Source organism: Cheilinus undulatus, linkage group 4 (genome assembly GCF_018320785.1).
Source record: "Cheilinus undulatus linkage group 4, ASM1832078v1, whole genome shotgun sequence".
Lineage (NCBI taxonomy): Eukaryota > Metazoa > Chordata > Actinopteri > Labriformes > Labridae > Cheilinus > Cheilinus undulatus.
This window is the reverse complement of record NC_054868.1, coordinates 19,758,935-19,777,965: the sequence shown is the minus strand read 5'-3', so window position 1 is coordinate 19,777,965 and position 19,031 is coordinate 19,758,935. Positions and strand designations below refer to the sequence as shown.

The following is a 19,031-nucleotide window of genomic DNA, read 5'->3' as shown; positions in this document are numbered from 1 at the left end:
AAACAAAAGTCTACAAGGTATCAGTGATATGGAATATTAAGATCACACAGTAATATCTCATTATTAAATGAGTTAGCATGAGTAGTTAATACTTTGTGCGATTAGCACAAAGAGTGATTAGAACTTATTTACAATAATATGCAGTAGATTCCAACATATCTGTAAAAAATAAGTCAAGTGAGAGTAGAAAAAACAAATAAAAAAAAAAGGATAAAGCAGTTTTACCCAATCTGTAGGCGGTTCCCGAAGAGCTGGTCACAAACAAAAGTCCAGCATCATAAAAAACACCCATACTGTCAGCGCCTCCTCCTGCTGTGCAGCCTGTGTCAGACTTCTCTACTATGTCCCAAATCTGAAGACGGTAGAGGGCATTCATTTATAGAAATACACCAGCAGCTCTGCTTCTGTGATTACATTTTTCCCTTAAAATCCTACAGTGATTTTCCAGAAAATATTTATACCAATACTTTTAGTCTTGGAACCAAGCTAATCAGCCAACCCAATATGTGATTAAAAACATGTCTGAAATACTGGCAAACAACAAAAGTAAAACAAAGTTAACATAAAAAGGCTTCCTTTGTTATTTAAAGTTTAATAAATGTTAAATAAAAATGACCTTTTTCTGGGTGAGTCGATGTTTGTTGTTCAGGACATAGACACCTTTGTCAACTGCCACTAGTCCCACGATGGCCCCTGGGTCTCCAGTTACCTTCAGGTTGAACGTACCCCTAGGCTTATAAACTGACTCTAGTCCCGCTTGTTCCAACTTCAACTGAAGCAGGCAGTGGAGATAGAAATGTTTTTGTTCAAGCATTCAGAAGACATTTAAGATAAGCATGCTGTCATCACTTTATGTGTGGTTTTGTTAATTCTATTAATCAGTTTAACTCTCACTGAGCCCATGCAGGAGTCCTTGACATCCACCCAAAGAGAGTCTGACACCACTTCATTATTGTTTGTGTGGTAATAGGCGATGATGCGGAATGATGGCAGCATTTCTTTGGTGATGGGAATGATCAGGGCAACCAATACTTGACCATCTGTCCTAAAACGATCATATTTGATCAGCCGGCCTCTGCTCAGAATCTGGGGGCAGAGAAGAAAACATATTAATAATCGCACCTGAATGAGCACATGCAGACTGTAGGTTCAAAATGTCCCTTACCAGGTATGTGATGTCATTTTCTCTGTTTTCCTGCCTGTTAAAGATGAGGTTGACTTTCACATTTTCTCTTACTGTTACCTCAGCTTTATCCAAGCCTGTCAAATCAAAACGACTCAGTCAGGGCTTTCAGTTTTTAGTATGACAGCACTGCCACCGCCAGCATATGTATACACACAGTTAAGTTGAGCCATGAGTGTTTGAAGCTTAAAAAGGTGGGAGGGATGATTTAATGCAGGGGTGTCCAAAACCACAGCCAGGTGGGCCAAATGCGGCCCAGATCTGGTTGGCCTACAGCAAATTCTAGAAATGAAATTAAATATGGCCCACTTTGAAACATGAAGCCTGTGCCTGACTATATTGTACTTCCTAGTTTCAGTACAAGGGGGTGCTGCCATGTTAATTCTGTAACCAGAATGAGACAGAATGTGTTTTTCTGGCTAAATTAAGATAACAGTAAATAGTAAACATATGAATGACCAAAATAACAATATCTTGTTTTCTAACCCCCTTATGGGTTACAGCAGCGAATAGCAGTACCAATAATATTCCAGGGGTGGAGACAGCAGTAGCTAGGGCCAAACAGGGCCCCCTGAAATCTGAATCCCAAAACCCTGATAATGATTGTCTATTTGCCTTTTCAGCCTTTAGATCATTATATCATTACATCGTCCTTATATATTACTGTATGTGGCCCTTTGTGGAAAAAGTTTAAACACCCCTGATTTAATGGGTAATTAAAAGTTCCTCAGAAAATATTTAAATGTACACCTCATTTCCTACATTTTGATGCATTTTAATATGTCTGGATCTTTTAGGACAGAAGTTAGGGATTAAATTTACTGTTTTCTGCCACAAATATCTGTTACGATGCTTTTAATGAACCCTAGGCCAATATGGCTGACAGATTTGGTAAATTTACCTCACACTGAACAGAAACACAGCATGTAGTGGCTGTTAACTTAAATGAAGGCAGTGACAGCTAACAACAGACTGTTATGAGATGAATTGCTCTATGACTATACAGTTTATCCTCGTAACATTAGGGGGCGAGGTAATTCCCCACAGGGACTGATGACAAGAAGGGTAGGTTTTTTTTTTTTTTTTTTTGCTCTGCCCAAATTAAACCAAGCCAGGGGAGAGGTGAAAAACTTTCTAATGGGCCAAATTTAAAAATCTTTAAGTTCATTTGTAGTTCTAAACATATTGAGGTTTTTTTTTTACTCACTTTTGGTCTCTCTCATGACATTATCCCTCTCTCCTTCTGCCTCCGTTACAGTTGAATGTGGACAATTACTCAAATTAGGCAGTGATGTCATTAAGCGGCTTTAGGACAGCCAATAGCTACTTTCTTTACTGAGGAGCTGGCAACACTGGAATAATATAACAGCCACTTAAGGGGTTAACGTATTAGAACAAAGTCAGCCATGGAGAACTTTGTTTGCTACAAAAATCTAAGGATCTTAAGATTTACTTTGTGATATTTTCTAAATGGTATGCTAGATCACTGTCGGTGTTCTTATCTGTCAAAATGAACCAGCTGATTTAGATTTGGTTGACAGGACCCCCGATCCCCACCTATATGGATGTAGTTGTTGCCTGCAGTTCTGTGTGGCAGAGCTTGCATGATGGCTGATGCCTGTCTGTGACTGGGTAGAAGAGGATCACTGGTCTTTGCCTATAAATATCATAAAACAAGGCAAGTAACCAAGTTGTATTTAGAGCATGCAAAAAGGGAGGAAAAAGGAAAAGAGAGGGAAAATCAGACAGTAATGGAAAAATACATGTAGGCTATAAAATAAAAAATGTGAATATTCAATCTGGGCAATGCAGTAATGCAGAAGACGGATAGAAAATAAGGACCTACTTCAATTTGAAGAGGGTTCGTGGTTTCTGCTGTATTGATGGAGAGCCTTGCCATCCCGTTGTCTTCAGTAAAGCCTGTCACTGGGCCTGGAGTCATGATCACTTGAATATTTCTTGCTGGAGTATCATCAGGATTCAAAACCTCAACCTGCCAACGGAGACAAAAACAGCGAAACACTCAAAATGTATTGATTTTTTTTTTCCTATAAAAAAGTGTGCAGCAGAAATGTTATGACTGAGATGAAGTAACTGACCCAGTGAGTTCTGTAGTTAAGAACATTACCGTTACGTCAAAGGACATTCCTGGCTTGAAATATCTGGGTGTTCTCTTGAAGGTGATGGTGTAAGGCGATGTGACAATCTGAATACTTCTCAACTCTGTCTCCACCATTTCATCACCTAATGTAGACAAAGAAAGAAGTAACATGAATTTTATAATAAGCGCCATAAAAAAAATGCTTGTGCTCCAAAAACACAACTTATTATTTTGTTTCTAACTGAAAAATGTGAGCCAAAGTAAGAGACATTTAATATAAAAGCAAAGCACAGAGAGAGACATTATGCAAATTCTGCCGCCAGGGGCGTCCCGTTCAAAACAATAACAAAATCATGTTAAGGCCAGCGCTATCCACTTTCCTTGATCTCGTGAAAAACATCACAGGGTCAAGGAAAAGAGGAAGTAAGTGGATAGGAAAGGAGAATTGCAGTGATTAGGAAATCTGACCACACTTTCCCTTGGTGGTTGGTATGGACGTGATGTGTGTTAGTTATGTAATTATTACAATTTAATGTTGATGGACAAAATTTGCAAAATGGGACTTCGCATAGGAATGTGTGTCCAAGATCAAGTGTATAGTAAAATGCGCAGCTGAGGTTAATCTTATCGTTGATTTAATTTTAAGTGATGATGTCCAGGGCACTGTCCAGGGGTCTGACACTGAGAGTGTGCCTGCGATGGGGAAAAAAGCCAGACTTGAGCAAGATTTTGAGCAGCTTTTTGGCCCTCACTTTCAGAGTGGGAGGAAAATTGGACACTACTCCTCTGCTGCTGAAGAAATATGTGATGATTTATCATCACTCCAGATTCCCACCATGGAAACCCGCTGCAGTGGTGGGCCTGCAACCAAGATTTCCGTGTCTAGCCAAGCTTTGCAAGAGTTTCCTGGCTGTTCTCGCCACCAGCAAACTGAGTGAGAAGATTTTCTCTCTGGCTGGAAATACTGTTGCCCGAAAGCAGGCAAGCCTTCATCCAGCTCATGTTGATGCCCATGTCGTGTTACACACTAACAAGGATCTTAAATCAAAAACTTTGAATGAGCAGGACTCTGAGAGTGAGTTGGTTGACAAGCTCTCATTTGCCTGAGATATTTCTTTTTGGTAGCCAATTTTCCTCTTCACTGAAATGTGGGTTAGTGCACTAGTTATGGTAAAAACTTTGCAATCATAATAACCTGCTGCATCTTAATAACCTATGGTTGTTTGAGCTTAAAACTGCAGGAAGTAATTTATTTTTAGTACCGTATGCCCACAAAAACAACACAACCCATCAGGGTCTTGTTATTAAAGCCATCTAACAGAATAACACACTTCTGCAACGCCTCCTCGTGCTGCACTCTCACTTGAGGACAACCAGCAAGGGGCGATGCTCCAGCCAATGAGGAGGGTAGTACACGCAGCCAATCATAGCTCAGGTCAGCGGAAGTCCCTATTGGCTGCTGTAGTAGGTGTGCTTCCACCTCTCAGCTCAGTGAGAAGTTGATGCAATGGCGGAGTTACGGCGGTGTTCAGTCCTATGTAGAATTTGTTCATGCTGAGATGAAGTGTTTTCTTGCCTGTAATACAGCCATTGATTTCAGTGGAAAAGAGGAGCAAAATCACTCCACGAGAGCTTTACCACCATTAGTATTCGATTCAGCGGACATGCTCATCCGCAAGGAGGTATGTGAGAAGAGGGGCGGAGCTACGGAGCTCAAACACAGAGAAGAATGGGGGGTATAGTTGATTCTACGCAGTTCCCATCGAATGTCACATACTCGAGCTTTAATAAGTTGCTTTGTTGTTAGCAGCACTATAGTTTTGCATATAAACATTGTTGGTTGTTGCAAACTATTCCCTTTTCCTGTGGATTTAATAATGACATCATCAGTAACTAGCAAGGCCAACCACCTGCTCCTCCAACCACCTGACCAAATGTTGTAATACCACCGGTCACCATGGTGGCAGTGTTGAGTAGGCTAACCAGCAGTTCAAGACAGACAAGTAAATCAAATTGAAGAGGAAAACTTTGGAAAATGGTGGAACTTTCTGGGGAAATACTGCAAAATATTATTGCAAGCATATTTATATCTGCTAACGTGAACAAAGAGGTAGTTACAACAGAAATGCTCACAGAGATCATACAGAGAAACAGCAAGGGTAGTGACAGTTGTACTGTTTATGTGTACAGATCAATTTTCATACATAACAGACACATAAATAAATCTTAAGGGGCTCAAACATCATGATAACTTCATTAAAAATACAATGGTTAGAATAATACATAAAAAGTTATCTTCTCACAGCAATCAGTGACAGTCACATACATATCAAAACACATTATCATAAACAAGTTTGTCTCTCACCGCTCTCTGTCAGCACACTGACAGCTACGTATATGTTTTTCTTCACCAACTCGTTGATGTTTGGGAAGGTTTGGATGATGTGCTCTCTCCTCAGTGTGACACTTCCAGCACCTCTCAAAATCTGTTGTGAGAAAAAAACAAAAGGCATCCTGAAACACCAAGTAAACAGTGGATTGATCCTGCCTGTTCATGTGAGAATTCTTACATTAGCCTGGCAGAAATCTTATCACCAAGACAAGAATCCAAGACTTCAGCTAAAACAGTATTTACACAGAGGATGGCAAAAAAAAGTACATTTTTCAAAGTCCTGAATAAGTTAAAGCCATGATAAGACTGGACTGTACAACAAGTTTGATGGTGGTAATGTCTACAACCCTGTTTAAACAAGCACTAATGCCATTTGCACACCGAGTCAGTTTATTTCTCAGAATTTTTTTCATGTTAAAAAAAATAATTAATCTCATGTTGTTCTTATCATGTTTGCACACTGACACCAAAACTTTCATCTATCATTTTTCTTGTAAGAACAGGTTTGATTTTATTTGAATTATCACAACTGTCTAGGTCTTTTAAATGGGTGATGATTCAAAACAGTGCCTGCTGTTTCCCTCTTGCTCAGACCCCCTCATTTCTTCACTCTCTCTCTCTTGCACCGAAACCTCATTTTAAACACCATGGTTTGCCCATGCATTATGTGGATATCAACCATGGAAATATAACAGATAAAGGCACGAGTCTGTACTTACAGCCAAAGTTGCTGTCCATCTCTCCAATTTAGCAAAACTGTGACGTACGTGGTGGTGCTGTACAAAGCTCTCTGTCAGGATGGATGGATCTAGAGTGCTTTAAAGGAGTGATAGAGCCACAGGCTCATCCTCACTGTTTATTTTCATCACAATAAGAAACAAACATCCCGCAAATTTTTGCAGTGAATCCAAATAAAACGCAACAGACTCAGTGTGCAAAGGTTGAGTGCATGATGTTTTTTTCAGATAAGGGATCCCCCCCAAAAAAACGCATCAAGAATAAAACAAACTCAGTGTGCAAAGACTTTAACACAGATTTATATCTGATTTGGACTTTTGGGTAACACAAGTGGTAATCCTTAATGCTATGTGGGGATTCACTTCTGAAAATGGTTTGATATCCGAAAACTCAGATGACAGACAGAGGCGATCTGGGGTGCCTTCATCCACACTTGTTTGATTATGTGGACACAAGAAGTAATGGCATCTAGACTGTCTGGCCCAGCACAGTGATCAGAGCCAGCCTTTTGGCTTCCAAACTGCTCTTCAATTAGTACCTCATTTGCCGTTATTATACCTTTTAACATAAACAGTAGGGGAAAAAACCTGGGGGGGGGGGTGATACTAAATAGGTCCTCCTGAAGAGCTTGGTGACTTCAAGGGTGGTACTGTGAAAGATTCCACCCTTGCAATAAGAAGGACCTGGCACAGATCAGCCCCTCACAATGGGTTGAATATGATGGGACTCTACACATCATTCCTTTGCACCCCTAAGAATGGAGAGCAACCAAAATTTTTTCAACAAACTATGACATGGCACAGAGGGAAGTGGCATAGACACATCTAATGGTGTGTTTTGACTCTGTTTTGACTATCTTGTGGTCAGAGATGATATTGGTGGACAAATCATGTCTGCTCAAGTAGAAGTATATGAAAAGTCTAAACTTATTTAAAAAATCTGTGCCAGAATGCATTCTATTTTCAAACCAAATAAGACTCAATTTGATATACTGGTAAATGCTTACACAAATGAAATGAACTGCAGTACCTATCAATGCAGCTGTGACACTGATATATTAGAAAACTATTCACAGGCAATAATTTACTCTACTATCATTAATAGCGTTCAAACTTAATGTTATTGAAAATACCAGCACAATGCTGGCATAAAGTCCGAATTCAGGGCTTTTATTTTCTGGGTAAGAAGTCTTGGACACCTTCATTCACCAGAGAAGAGCTACAGGTTTAATCTCAAACAGTTTTTTTATCTTTAGAAAGGTGACCCACAGTCTTATTATTATTATTAATATTATTTTTATCTCTATAAGTGTTTATTATCAAACTTACTTCTTTACTCCCCTCATACTTGTGATGTACCCTTCCCTGTCACTTCTTCCCTGGGAAGGTCCTTTTCTATGCCAACATGATTGTACCCCAGCTCACAAAGCAAGGACTAGAAAGACATGGTTTGATGAGTTTGGTGTGGAAGGACTTGACAGAACCCTTTGGTCCAAACCCTGGTTGGGTCAGTATTAGACATGGAGTCTTGCCAACGATACCCAAAGAGAAGTTGGCACAAAAGAGTCCAGTCAGCGCCTCTGGCCATCAGTCAGCATCCAGGCCTCACAAGAGTATACTAAGACCAAAAAGACCAAGGACTGAAAGACTGATTGTCATGGCTTGATTGAATACCTGGGAACACCACACTGTCTTGATGGATTACTCTGTCAAGGTAGGTAAACTACTCAAAAAACTTCCACTCTCTCACCTTTCACAGACACATGGCAGCATCCAAGGCATCCCCAAATGCCTGGATCTGTGTTTTGGCCGCAGAGACGTGCACTCCCAATGCTTCATCCTCCTCACTCAGCAAGTTCAGAGCCCTCACAAAGAAATCTACTGTTTCAGCTGTCATTTCAATTTAACCAGAGGGCTGCAGGACTTATTTTCTAAATAGTGCAACACTGTGACCTTTAAAATCATGTTTATGACAAAATGAGAGGGAAAAGCTGTGAAAGATGAATCACTGGGCACTTTTTTGCCCCATTAATTCTTATCCCCAGCAGCCTCACTGCACACAACATGCAGGGAAACCAAGCCAGGGTGAGAGCTATGAAACTGATGTGTGGGCTGTCGTTTGTATAAGATGTCAGCAAATGAGTTTATATCATATCGTCACTGAAGATGTATTGTTACTATAATATGGACACAGTGCTGAATTGCAGTCACTTGGTATTTGAATGCCCAAACTAGATCAATAATGCAAAATGAAATCAGGGCCTGTGTGTCAGTTTGTGATTTTACAGCAATCAGATGTCAGACAGACGGAGATAAACTCAAATGTAACTTTGAGCTCACCGGGACTCTCTGGAGAGAGCTGGGAAAGCTCCTTTTCTCGTCATTATCCATAACTCCAAACACCACGTATGCCATCCCAGTCACCTCTTCACCAAACAGATAGCTAAAACAGGGAAAAGGTTAGAAACAATAACAAGAAAATACAGATAAATCTAAACTTGAAGGTTCACGATTTAGTAACAGTTAACAAAACACAAAAGACAAACAAATACAAACCATTAACTTGATATAATCACCCTATCAGTTTGAGCGTTACACAGAGTGTTTGAACTCAGAAAGCTAAAACGTACATAGCTTCAATGTTGACGGTCAGCTCCTGACTGTCCACGTAGAAAAAGGGGCTCACAGGGATCAGTTTGACCTCAAAACTGGGAAGCACTGAAAAATGAAATACTGTAAATCCCTGTCCTAATATTCAAAGATTGAATGGTAACATGATAGTTCATGAAAGTGAAGGGACTCACCATACTCTTTGACTTCAAACTCTGCAGAAAAAGTCTGCTGTGGGTTGCTCTGAAACTTTGCCACCAACGTCCACTGCCCAGGACTACACACATCCGCACACACACACACAAACACACAAAACACATGTTTCTGCAAGTTAGACGAGGCCAAAAATGTTTACTTAACCAAAACATTATTGAAAAAGAAAAGGTGATTAATGGCCGTCTGGTTTCTTAGATGATTTCCCTTCCAGTTCCCATTTTCTCCATGACTCCTTTTCATGTCTCCTATTAGTATATGTAACTTGAAAAATGAAATATTTTCTCATGGTACACGGGATTTTATGTTTTACTGTAGTGTGTTCTTTTTGCACTATTGCAGTGCCTTTTACAAGTAATAATAATAACAATAATAACATTTATTCATAAAGCACTTTTCAAAACAGATGTTACTAAATGCTTTACAGAAGACATGCATAACAGATCAAATTAAAATCAGCAAATTCCACAGGAACAGTTTTGTTTATGCACCAGGTAAGTGCGTAAACCCTTACATACAAAGTGTAAGACAAGCTGATACTTTAAAAACATGTTTTATTCAACCCCAACATCAAGTCAGGAAAAGCCCTCAGGGAAAAATAAGCTTTGAAAAGTGACTTAAAAGAAAGCACAGTTAGCTGACCTGATTACCTCAGGCAGATTGTTCCAGAGCTTTGGTGCCCGGACTGAAAAAGCTCTGTCCCCCTCAGTCACAAATAAAAGACCTTTGCCTGTGGATCAGTGTGTGCAGGGGAATAGGGAGTTAAAAGGTTAGCGATCTAACTGGGACAGAGACCGTTGAGTGCTTTGAAAGTGATTAAAGAGGTGGTATTATGCCTTTTTTTCAGAGCTTTACACCATGTCTCTGATACCCACATAGTAGCTTCACATGGTTTACAGCTCAAAAAACTCCTCATGTTTCTCACACTGGCATCCTGAAAAACCCTTATTTTAACCTCCATCTGAAACTCTTCGTTTTCGCTGCTATCTCTTTAAACCCCCCTCCATGGACCTGCTTTCCTCCAACTGGCCAATTTTCCAGAGGCTGGCTGATGGCAGGAATCAATGTTTTGTGCCCACCCCCTCCAATGTGGCTATATTGCTATGCTAGTACTTGTAAACTTTGACTGAACCGTTTGGACTAAGTAAAATATGGCGAATTTAGATATACATCCATACATGTTAGACCCGGAGTCTGATCCTGATAGTTTGGAGAGAGAGGGGGAAGAAAACTAGCAGCAGTGAAGGATAGAGCAGGACGTATCTGTTTGGTAAGTGTTTAATTACTGTGTTACTAAATGGCTAAATGGCTAAAAGGCCTTGTGGGGGCGGTCTGTTCCGCTTAGCCGGCAGCACGGACGTCAGTTCGCTCCTTGAAAATCTCGTCTCAGGAAGATTTCAGAGAGATTCCCAATGAACCATTTTCATCAGTTTACACTATAATTCCAAGATTACTGCCGTATAGCCTACGTTTATCTTGCAGTTTGAAAATTTGCATACTTGAAGTATGGACACCCAACACTATGACTTTATATTTATGTTTTAAAAACCATTAAAGTATAATACCCCCTCTTGAATAAAATCTTAAAATCGATCCTAAAACGTACTGGCAGCCAATGTAAAGATGCTGAAACAGGCATAATGTGCTCATGCTTCTTAGTTCTGGTTAAAATCCTGGCAGCAGAGTTCTGCACCATCTGTAGCCTGTTTAGGGATTTTTGGTTAAGAACAGTAAAAAGGCTGTTGCAATAATCCAGACAGGATGAAATTAAAGCATGTAAAAATTGTCTCTGTGTCTTTAAAAGTTAAAAATGATGGAATCTTTGAAATATTTCTGAGGTGATAAAAGCATGACTGTATAGGTTTGGTGGTATGCTGCTCAAAATTTAAATTATTGTTGAACCAGATGCCGAGATTCCTTGCAGTTGGTGTAATGTAGTCCGTTAATGGCCGAGAAGATGGCAGAATTTGTTTTGCCATCTGCTGGGACCCAGTTACCAGGACCTCAGTTTTGAGGCATTCAACTGCAGGAAATTCTCTGACATCCACTTTCTAACATCAGCAATGCAGTCATTTAAAGCACTCAACTTTCCCGGGTCAGTGGCTTCCACAGGCTGATGCAGCTGAGTGTCGTCAGCATAAAAATGAAGTAAAACACTGTGTCTTTGTATTATGTGCCCCAGGGGAAGCATGTACAGAGGAAATAAAATTAATCCTAAAACTGACCCCTGGGGCTCACCGTAGCTAAGGGGTAAAAATGGCGACATGTAATTGTTAGCAGCAACACTAAAGCTTCTGTTAATGAGGTAAGATAAAAACCACTCTTAAGCTGTACCTGAAACCCCCACCCAGTGCCTCAGTCTATTTAAAAGAATTTGATGATCGATTGTGTCAAATGCAGCACTGAGATCCAGAAGTACCAAGACTGAGCCCATCCACTGTCAGCTGCCATTAAAAGATCATTTGTCACCTTGAGCAGTTCTGTTTTGGTGCTGTGGTACTTCCAGAAACCCGACTGGAACATTTCAAAGATGGAGTCTCTATCTTCTCTAAAATCTTTGATAAAAAATGTAACTTGGAAACTGGCCTATAATTGTGATAAGGTGAGGGATCCAGTCCAGGTTTTTTTTAACAGTGGGGTCACACATGCAGTTTTAAAATAATCAGGGACACAACCGATAGCCAGGGAACTGGGCCCAATAGACTCTATAACCTACTAAAAACTTTGAGGGAATCACATCAAGAGAGCTGTAAGACACTCTTAAATATAAAACCACTTCTAAAAGTTCTGACAAGGTTATTGGGTAAAATTTGCTTAAAATCACTTTTGGGGGGTTAAAAACATTAAAAGAGGCACTGGGGGTAATCGAAGCTCTGATTGACTCCGCCTTTTGGTTAAAATATGATAAAAACATTTCACAGCAAGCAACAGACTCAACAGGGACAAGTATTCACCCCCTTGGATGTTTTACCTCGTTACTGATTTCATGAGTCAATCATGGTCAGTATAGTTTGTTTTTTGACAAAAAAAATTACCAGAAAACCTTTTTAATGTCAAAATGAAAACAGATTTTACAGAGTAATGCCAACTGAATAAAAATATTAAAGGTAAAATAAGTGACTGCATAAATATCCACCCCTTCTAGTCAGTATGTAGTAGATGCACCTTTGGCAGCAATCACTGCACTGAGTCTGTGTAAATAGGTCTCACATCTGTACACTGAAATTTTACTCCATTCTTCTTTGCAAACTGCCAAAGCTCTGTCAGGTTGCATGGGGAACAGACATTTTCAAGATCAGCCCCAAATTCTCTATTGGATTGAGGTCTGGGCCTTCCATGCCAGAACATTCACACTGCTGTCTTCAAACCATTCCTGTGTAGCTTTCACTGTATCCCTAGGGTCATTATCTTGCTGGAAATTAAATCTGATCAAAAGCCATAGTTCTCTGAATAAAATTCTACTCCAAGATTTTCTTATGTTTTGCCACTTTGATTTACCCTCTACCTTTACAAGCCTTCCAGGGCTGGCTGCCAAGAACCATCCCCACAGCATGATGCTGCCAATACTGTGTTTCACAGTGGGGATGGTGTGTTTGTGGTGATATGCAGTGTATGATGTCTGTCAATCATAGCGTCTTGTCTGATGACCAACAAGCACCATGCCTTTTGAAGGTTAAATATGACTTCTTCATCAGTGGCTTTCTCTTTGCCACTCGCCTATAAAGCTTTGACTGGTGAAGAACCCGGGCAACAGATGTTTTATGCTGAGTCTCTCCCATCTCAGCTGCTGAAGGTTGTAACTCCCTCAGAGAGGTCAGTCATAGGTGTCTTGGTGGCCTCTCTCACTAGTCTCTTTCTTGCACAGTCACTCAGTTTGGGAGGACGTTCTAGGCAAATTTACACGTGTCATATTCCTTCCATTTCTTGATGACGGATTTAACTGGACTCCAGTGGATATATTTAGTGCCTTGGAAACTTTTTGCATTCAATCCCCTGACTTATACTTTTCAATGACATTTTCTCTGAGTTGCTTGAAGTGTTCTTTTGTCTTCATAGTGTAATGGTAGCTAGGAATACTAGTTAACCAGTGACTGGACCTTTCAGACACAGGTGTTTTTAAATCACTTGAGACACATTCACAGTGCTCAGGTGATCCTCATTTCACTAACTGTGAGAGTACTAGCAGCAGTTGGCTGGACTGTTGAATGAGGTCAGTCACTTTAAAGGGGTGGAATATTATGGAAAAATGGGCCAAAAAAGCCAAATTATATTGATCACAATTCATTCATAAAATTTAGAAAAGGGTAAAACATCCAAGGGAGTGAATACTTTTTATATGCACTCTATATATCCTCCTTTCCTTTTGTCTGATGTATCATAAATTCCATGTATGTATAGCCTATTTTTCTTCAAGCTTTTTCCAGCCCCTTTGTTAACAGATTTTTCCCTCTTTGTGGACTTTTGTGTAACCCATTTGAGTGTACAATATCTGTCATAAATTGTCCCAAAATAATTAAATTTGTATTGTAGGTGACAATATTATGCTCAACATAAACTTCTTGCCAATAACAAATTGTAAGTTCTGCTTTAAGACCTGTAATAGCTTCTTTTTTCACTCCAAGTCTGCATTTTCACTCAAAAATCAACTTATTATTCATAGTTACTGAAAAAACATAGGATTGTCATTAACAATTTTTTATTTTTCTTTCAACTCACCTGACTATTTCACCCAGTTGGTATGTTCCAGAGTAGATTCCTGATGTCAGGGAGACAAGATGAGTTTGCGCTACAATGCGATCAGGGGTCTGAAGAAAAAATAAAATAGCTTTCAAAATTGTGCACCACAAATTTTAACTTTTTAAAGTCTTACACTCCACTATTTTGGTCTATTGTTTCAGTTTTACAGGTACTGATTGTGTGCTTTATCTCCTCACTGATTCAAAGGAATTTTAAATCAGTCAATCTTTCTTCTGAAGGAACGGTCACAGTAAACCTGGTCTGTTGGTGAACTTGAGCCTGGCTGAGAGAGACTGTATACAGTGAGTACTTCAGCAGATTGACTATCTGACCATTTTCATTATGGTTACTGGGGAGAAATTTTTAAAAAGGCCATAACTTATGTCATGACAGATAATGTAGCTCCGTATTCATGAAAGAAAAAGTGAAATACCATAATCTCTATGGAAATTGAAGCATCAGTTTGAGTGTTCCTCTCCACTGGCTCCATGCTGGGCTTCACTCCAAACATCCTGAATAAGACTAAGAAAGACACAAAAAGAAACCAATTATTACATGTTCTCCATGCACACATACTAGTACTAGTACTATACTACCTGCAGACTCACCATTGCTATTTGGAGTATAGATGGTCTTGTCAGTCTGGATAAAGATGTAGCCAGACTGAAAGGACACCAAGACTACTTTCTCCAGCAGATGATTAGGAAATTGAGCTTGCAGAACAACATACTGCTTCACTTTGGGATCCATACTGAAGTCTCCCACAGGGATCTGAAGATGAAGAGACACAGCTAATTAAAGTGGTTGTTTGGCATTCATCCAGTCAACATGCACTGCTGACAGAGACCTTGATAACTCATAGTGATCAAAAAGCTTTTTTGTGGTGAGCCCTTACATTTGCATACTTTTAGAAAAATAGGAAGTAATTTATAATTCAGCTGTGCATAGTTCCATCTGACTGAAACTTTCCTGGTACAAAGTAGAGCTGTGAAAAAATATCAATACGGCAATATATCATGATACTTTGACATCCGATACAATATTGATACTTCAACTCTTAATATCAATTTTTTTGGTAAAAAATAAAAATTAATATTTTAGCTGAGTTGTTAGTAAAATACAACTTTCTCACACGTTTGTGTGAGCAAACAGCGAGTTACAGAAAGGAAATGCCATTTGCAAGCTCTGTCTTGCTGCGGTGAAATATAGTGGGAACACCACCAACATATTGTGTGATTTACATATACATCATCTCTATATTTTTCGTAGTAACTGTGTAGAATATCGCAATATATCACAATATCATGATATCCTGATATATCGTAATACTATCTTAGCATGACCCAAGTATCGTGATGCATATCATATCGTGAGGTCTTGCCAATACTCACCCCTAGTACAAAGAGGGGCCATACCTGTAATATTCATTCAGGATATGTTGTACTGGTCTTACTGTCTCTTTGTGGTGACAGGAAATGTTAAGACTTAAGGTGCAAGCTACTGGTTCAAGACAATCTAAGATATACATTTTTGTAAGGAATTTTGATTCAGTTCTGTGAAAAAGTCAGTGACTTTTTTGTCAGATGGCGTGGCCTCACCAGAGGGAGCAAACTAAAAAGCTGCCATGTTGTCAAACCAAACAGTCATAACTTAAATGTACATTATTGTATCAGAACCAAATTCTGTGTGCCTGTTAAGAGTCCCACCCTGAACACATTTTCATTTCAAAGTTGCTGAGAATGACCATGCACCATCTGGCGACTGGAGGTTCCAGAGTTGTCACTGTTCCCACTTGGATGTCCAAATTGAGCTACAGTTTGCTCAGATACATCCCAAGACCTGCAACTAGCAACCACTTTAAGGTCAAAAGTCTACATTAGAAGGCATGGCGACAGCAATTATTCTTTTTTCCAAGAAACAGGAGGTGATTTTTTTCAAGGGCTTATAACAATTGTAAAGCTATGAAAACTGGATGGAAAAAAATCAAACAAGGTAAAGGAGATGATCAAGATGGATTTTGTTAGTGGGTCTGGCACTCTCTTTAGTGTTTCAAAAGTTTAGCCACTGCAGCACATTAAACTGCTGAGTCCTACATGATATTTTATCTATTTTGTCACCTGGACTTTTTGTCTCAAAAAGCTTGGAAAACATTGACCCTGTGTTGCACAAAAAAAGCTCTAAACAGCCTTTTTTTCAGGATAACCTGGGATTTAAGAATATGTGTGCCACAGTTATGTCATTTGAATTTTAAAAAAGTCATGTGACTATAAATACAAAAGAAAAAAAAAGACTGAAATTTGTACGTGTGACACACAGTAAACAATAATGACTAAGGCTTTGTTTTTTTTTTTTGTTTGTTTTTTTTTGCACAAACTGGCCCCCCATCTCTTGGGAACCAAAAGTGAAAATATAATCATTCTGTGACACAAAGCCTTCAAAATATTCACATATTTACAAAAAAGTCCTTACACTTTATGGACTTGGCTTTTTTACAGTCATTATTCAAAGCACTTCCTATCTGCAGTGACATGGAGGACCACATCACAGCCTCTCTGTGTCTCTCTCCATTATAAACTTTTCAGGCTGCTTTATCCAGTTTAGTGTCGAAGTGTTAAAGTATGTGCAGTTTGGAAAAGTATGACAATGGATAGGCCTGCCATCGGTTGTCACAGCCTGTCACAATGCATTGTGGGAAACATTATGGAGGCTAATGCTAAAGCTAGCAGGAGGACCGATCAAAAAAGGATCAAAAACTGTAAAAAAAAAAAAAAAAAGACATTTAATGTTGGAGTTACTGGTGTAAATTTAATTTTTAAATGCCCAAGAAAGTCACCCAAGTTCCAAGCTTGTAGAAATGCCTCCATAAGAGTGACAAAGACATGTATAGCGTCATTTGAAGGGCAAAACAGAGGGCTCCCAGAAAGAAAAAAGTAAGTGGCTACGACTTTTTATTACGATTTGTGGACCTTGACAAAAGCCTTTGTTTTAGTAAAACAAGCAATGAGTCGTCCATTTTGATTTTTGTAGTAAAAACTGTGTATTTTTGGTTAGTTCCTGGTGTCATAATTGAACTCCCTCTACTCAAGCATTTATCCAAATAATTCCATCTTTGGAGTGCATTAAGAAGACATGCCATAAATAAAAGAGATCAAAAACTTTTTCACCTTTTAAAATGTTTGGCTATGCGGCTCTGCAAAATTCAGTGTCTTGCTGTGTCGTGCCAACTGGATGTTTTGCTTGTATGAGATAACTATTACTTCTGTTACGACGCCAGTACAGTTTAAATTACACAATATTCCCAAATAAAATTATGCCATAAGTGCATCTTGCCCAACAATATATCAACATATGACTGCAGGAACTGGGGATCAAATTCTTGACTTTCCAGTTGGGTTGAGAAGACTGATTGACTACCAAGGGGACGTCCATGTCCTTCTATATGAAAGAAAGACCCCCATTTCTTAAGTAAAAAACAACAACTTCAAAATATAAAATTACAACATACAAACAACATATGTCTAGTAAGCAATAAAAAATTATCCTGGACTTAGATTAATATTTTACGTCATATTTACATTTAAAGAAACAAATACTGCTGAAGAAAAAACAACAACAACAACAACAACAAACTATTGTGACTTTAATGATTTTTATCAACCGTTTAAATATCCCACATTTCTGTTTTGTTTTCCGTTGAGAATTACTGACCCTTAACAATCATCTGCTCATATTTTAAGTCAAATGTAATGCCTTAAAAAAAAAAAAAACTTTTTAAAACCTTCAGGAAAACATGTAACACCCCTTCTACAACAATACTGAGCCCTTAATGCACTTTCAAATATAAAAACTGCTCATTCAGTAACCACTATGTTGAGACTAAGAAATTGATTTTGACTCTGTTCCAATGTTGTCCGTTACATTGCGCCACATTAGAAGTTCCACATTACCGTAAGTTGTCCAAGGCCTTGGTATTTGTTTGCCTTAGTGAGGGTCACAGTGGTGGATGTCAGTGTGTTGGTTCTGGTTGGATGGTTCATCACACGGATTACAACATTGATATTATGTTCAGCTCTGCAGTCTTGTATTTCCACAAAGATGTTTTCTGCTGTTCCTACTCGCAACAGGTTGGGGGCGGACATCACCTCCCTGAATAGAAAGAAAGGGCGAGAGAGAAAGAAAGTCCCCATTACTTATACAAAGACAATTTAATGCAGCTCATGTTATCCTGTTCTAGACAGGCTAAACCTCAGTGAACATGTAGTAAATCAAGTTTTTACAAACTGGAGTATGATCAGTATATTACATGCATACATCAAAGGTGCAGTGTGTAATACTTGGTTGAACAAAACTGGTAAAAATTGATCAAATATTTAGTTTTCAATCTTTTTATTCATACTAGGCATATCAGCCAACATCTGTGTGTAGGTGTGTGTGTTGGAGGAGGGGGGGCTGTGCCAACAGACACTGCGCAATTAATAAATCACTTAATGATTGATCTGGAATATGGTCAAAAAGAATTAGTTGCACAAAAAGTGATGCCCCCAGCAGACGAGAATGCCTAAGCACAGAGCATGATCTATGTTTAGGGAGCGGTGTCCTGATCGGCACCAGATCAGTGAGACATTTCAACATTCTTGTGGACTGTTTGCTGTTTGCAGACTGTGCAGACTCAGCATTGAGGTCATTTTAATTGGCATGATTAAAGAAAAAAAGGGGAAAAAAAAGGAAAAAAAACAGCATTTCTACATGAACTTGCAAGAGCTGGGACTTTTTAACCAAATTTCTGAATGTGGTTACTGACATTTGTCTCGTACATTTGATCACAAATACTGAAAGTCCCTTGACTTACTGTTCTAATGGAGATTTCTGTCTATATTTTTTGTTACCTGTACAGTCCATTAAATTTTAAATATGAACTCATTCAAAACATGTAATGCAATATTTAATTCCTTGACTCCATCAAAATGAATTAAACTTGCTGACAAATACTTAATAATGTTTCAGTAATTTAATGAGTCTGGTCACATGCATATTATTTGTTGTTCTGTATGGTTGCTG

At 38.9% G+C, this 19,031-nt stretch overlaps 1 protein-coding gene across 1 annotated transcript in view; it reads right to left on the bottom strand.

Annotated features, from left to right (window-relative positions):
* Nucleotides 1-19,031, bottom strand: part of LOC121507906 (complement C3-like) — a 51,411-nt gene that overhangs the window by 31,588 nt on the left and 792 nt on the right. The window contains exons 2-16 of the mRNA XM_041784293.1: nt 17,921-18,119; nt 14,582-14,744; nt 14,407-14,495; nt 13,953-14,041; nt 9,218-9,300; nt 9,044-9,131; nt 8,754-8,856; nt 5,650-5,770; nt 3,312-3,427; nt 3,030-3,176; nt 2,741-2,840; nt 1,166-1,260; nt 895-1,086; nt 617-772; nt 226-352 (exon numbers count right to left, since the gene is read on the bottom strand). Coding sequence (XP_041640227.1) covers nt 226-352; nt 617-772; nt 895-1,086; nt 1,166-1,260; nt 2,741-2,840; nt 3,030-3,176; nt 3,312-3,427; nt 5,650-5,770; nt 8,754-8,856; nt 9,044-9,131; nt 9,218-9,300; nt 13,953-14,041; nt 14,407-14,495; nt 14,582-14,744; nt 17,921-18,119 — 1,868 coding nt within the window. The remainder of the gene's footprint in view (nt 1-225; nt 353-616; nt 773-894; nt 1,087-1,165; nt 1,261-2,740; nt 2,841-3,029; nt 3,177-3,311; nt 3,428-5,649; nt 5,771-8,753; nt 8,857-9,043; nt 9,132-9,217; nt 9,301-13,952; nt 14,042-14,406; nt 14,496-14,581; nt 14,745-17,920; nt 18,120-19,031) is intronic.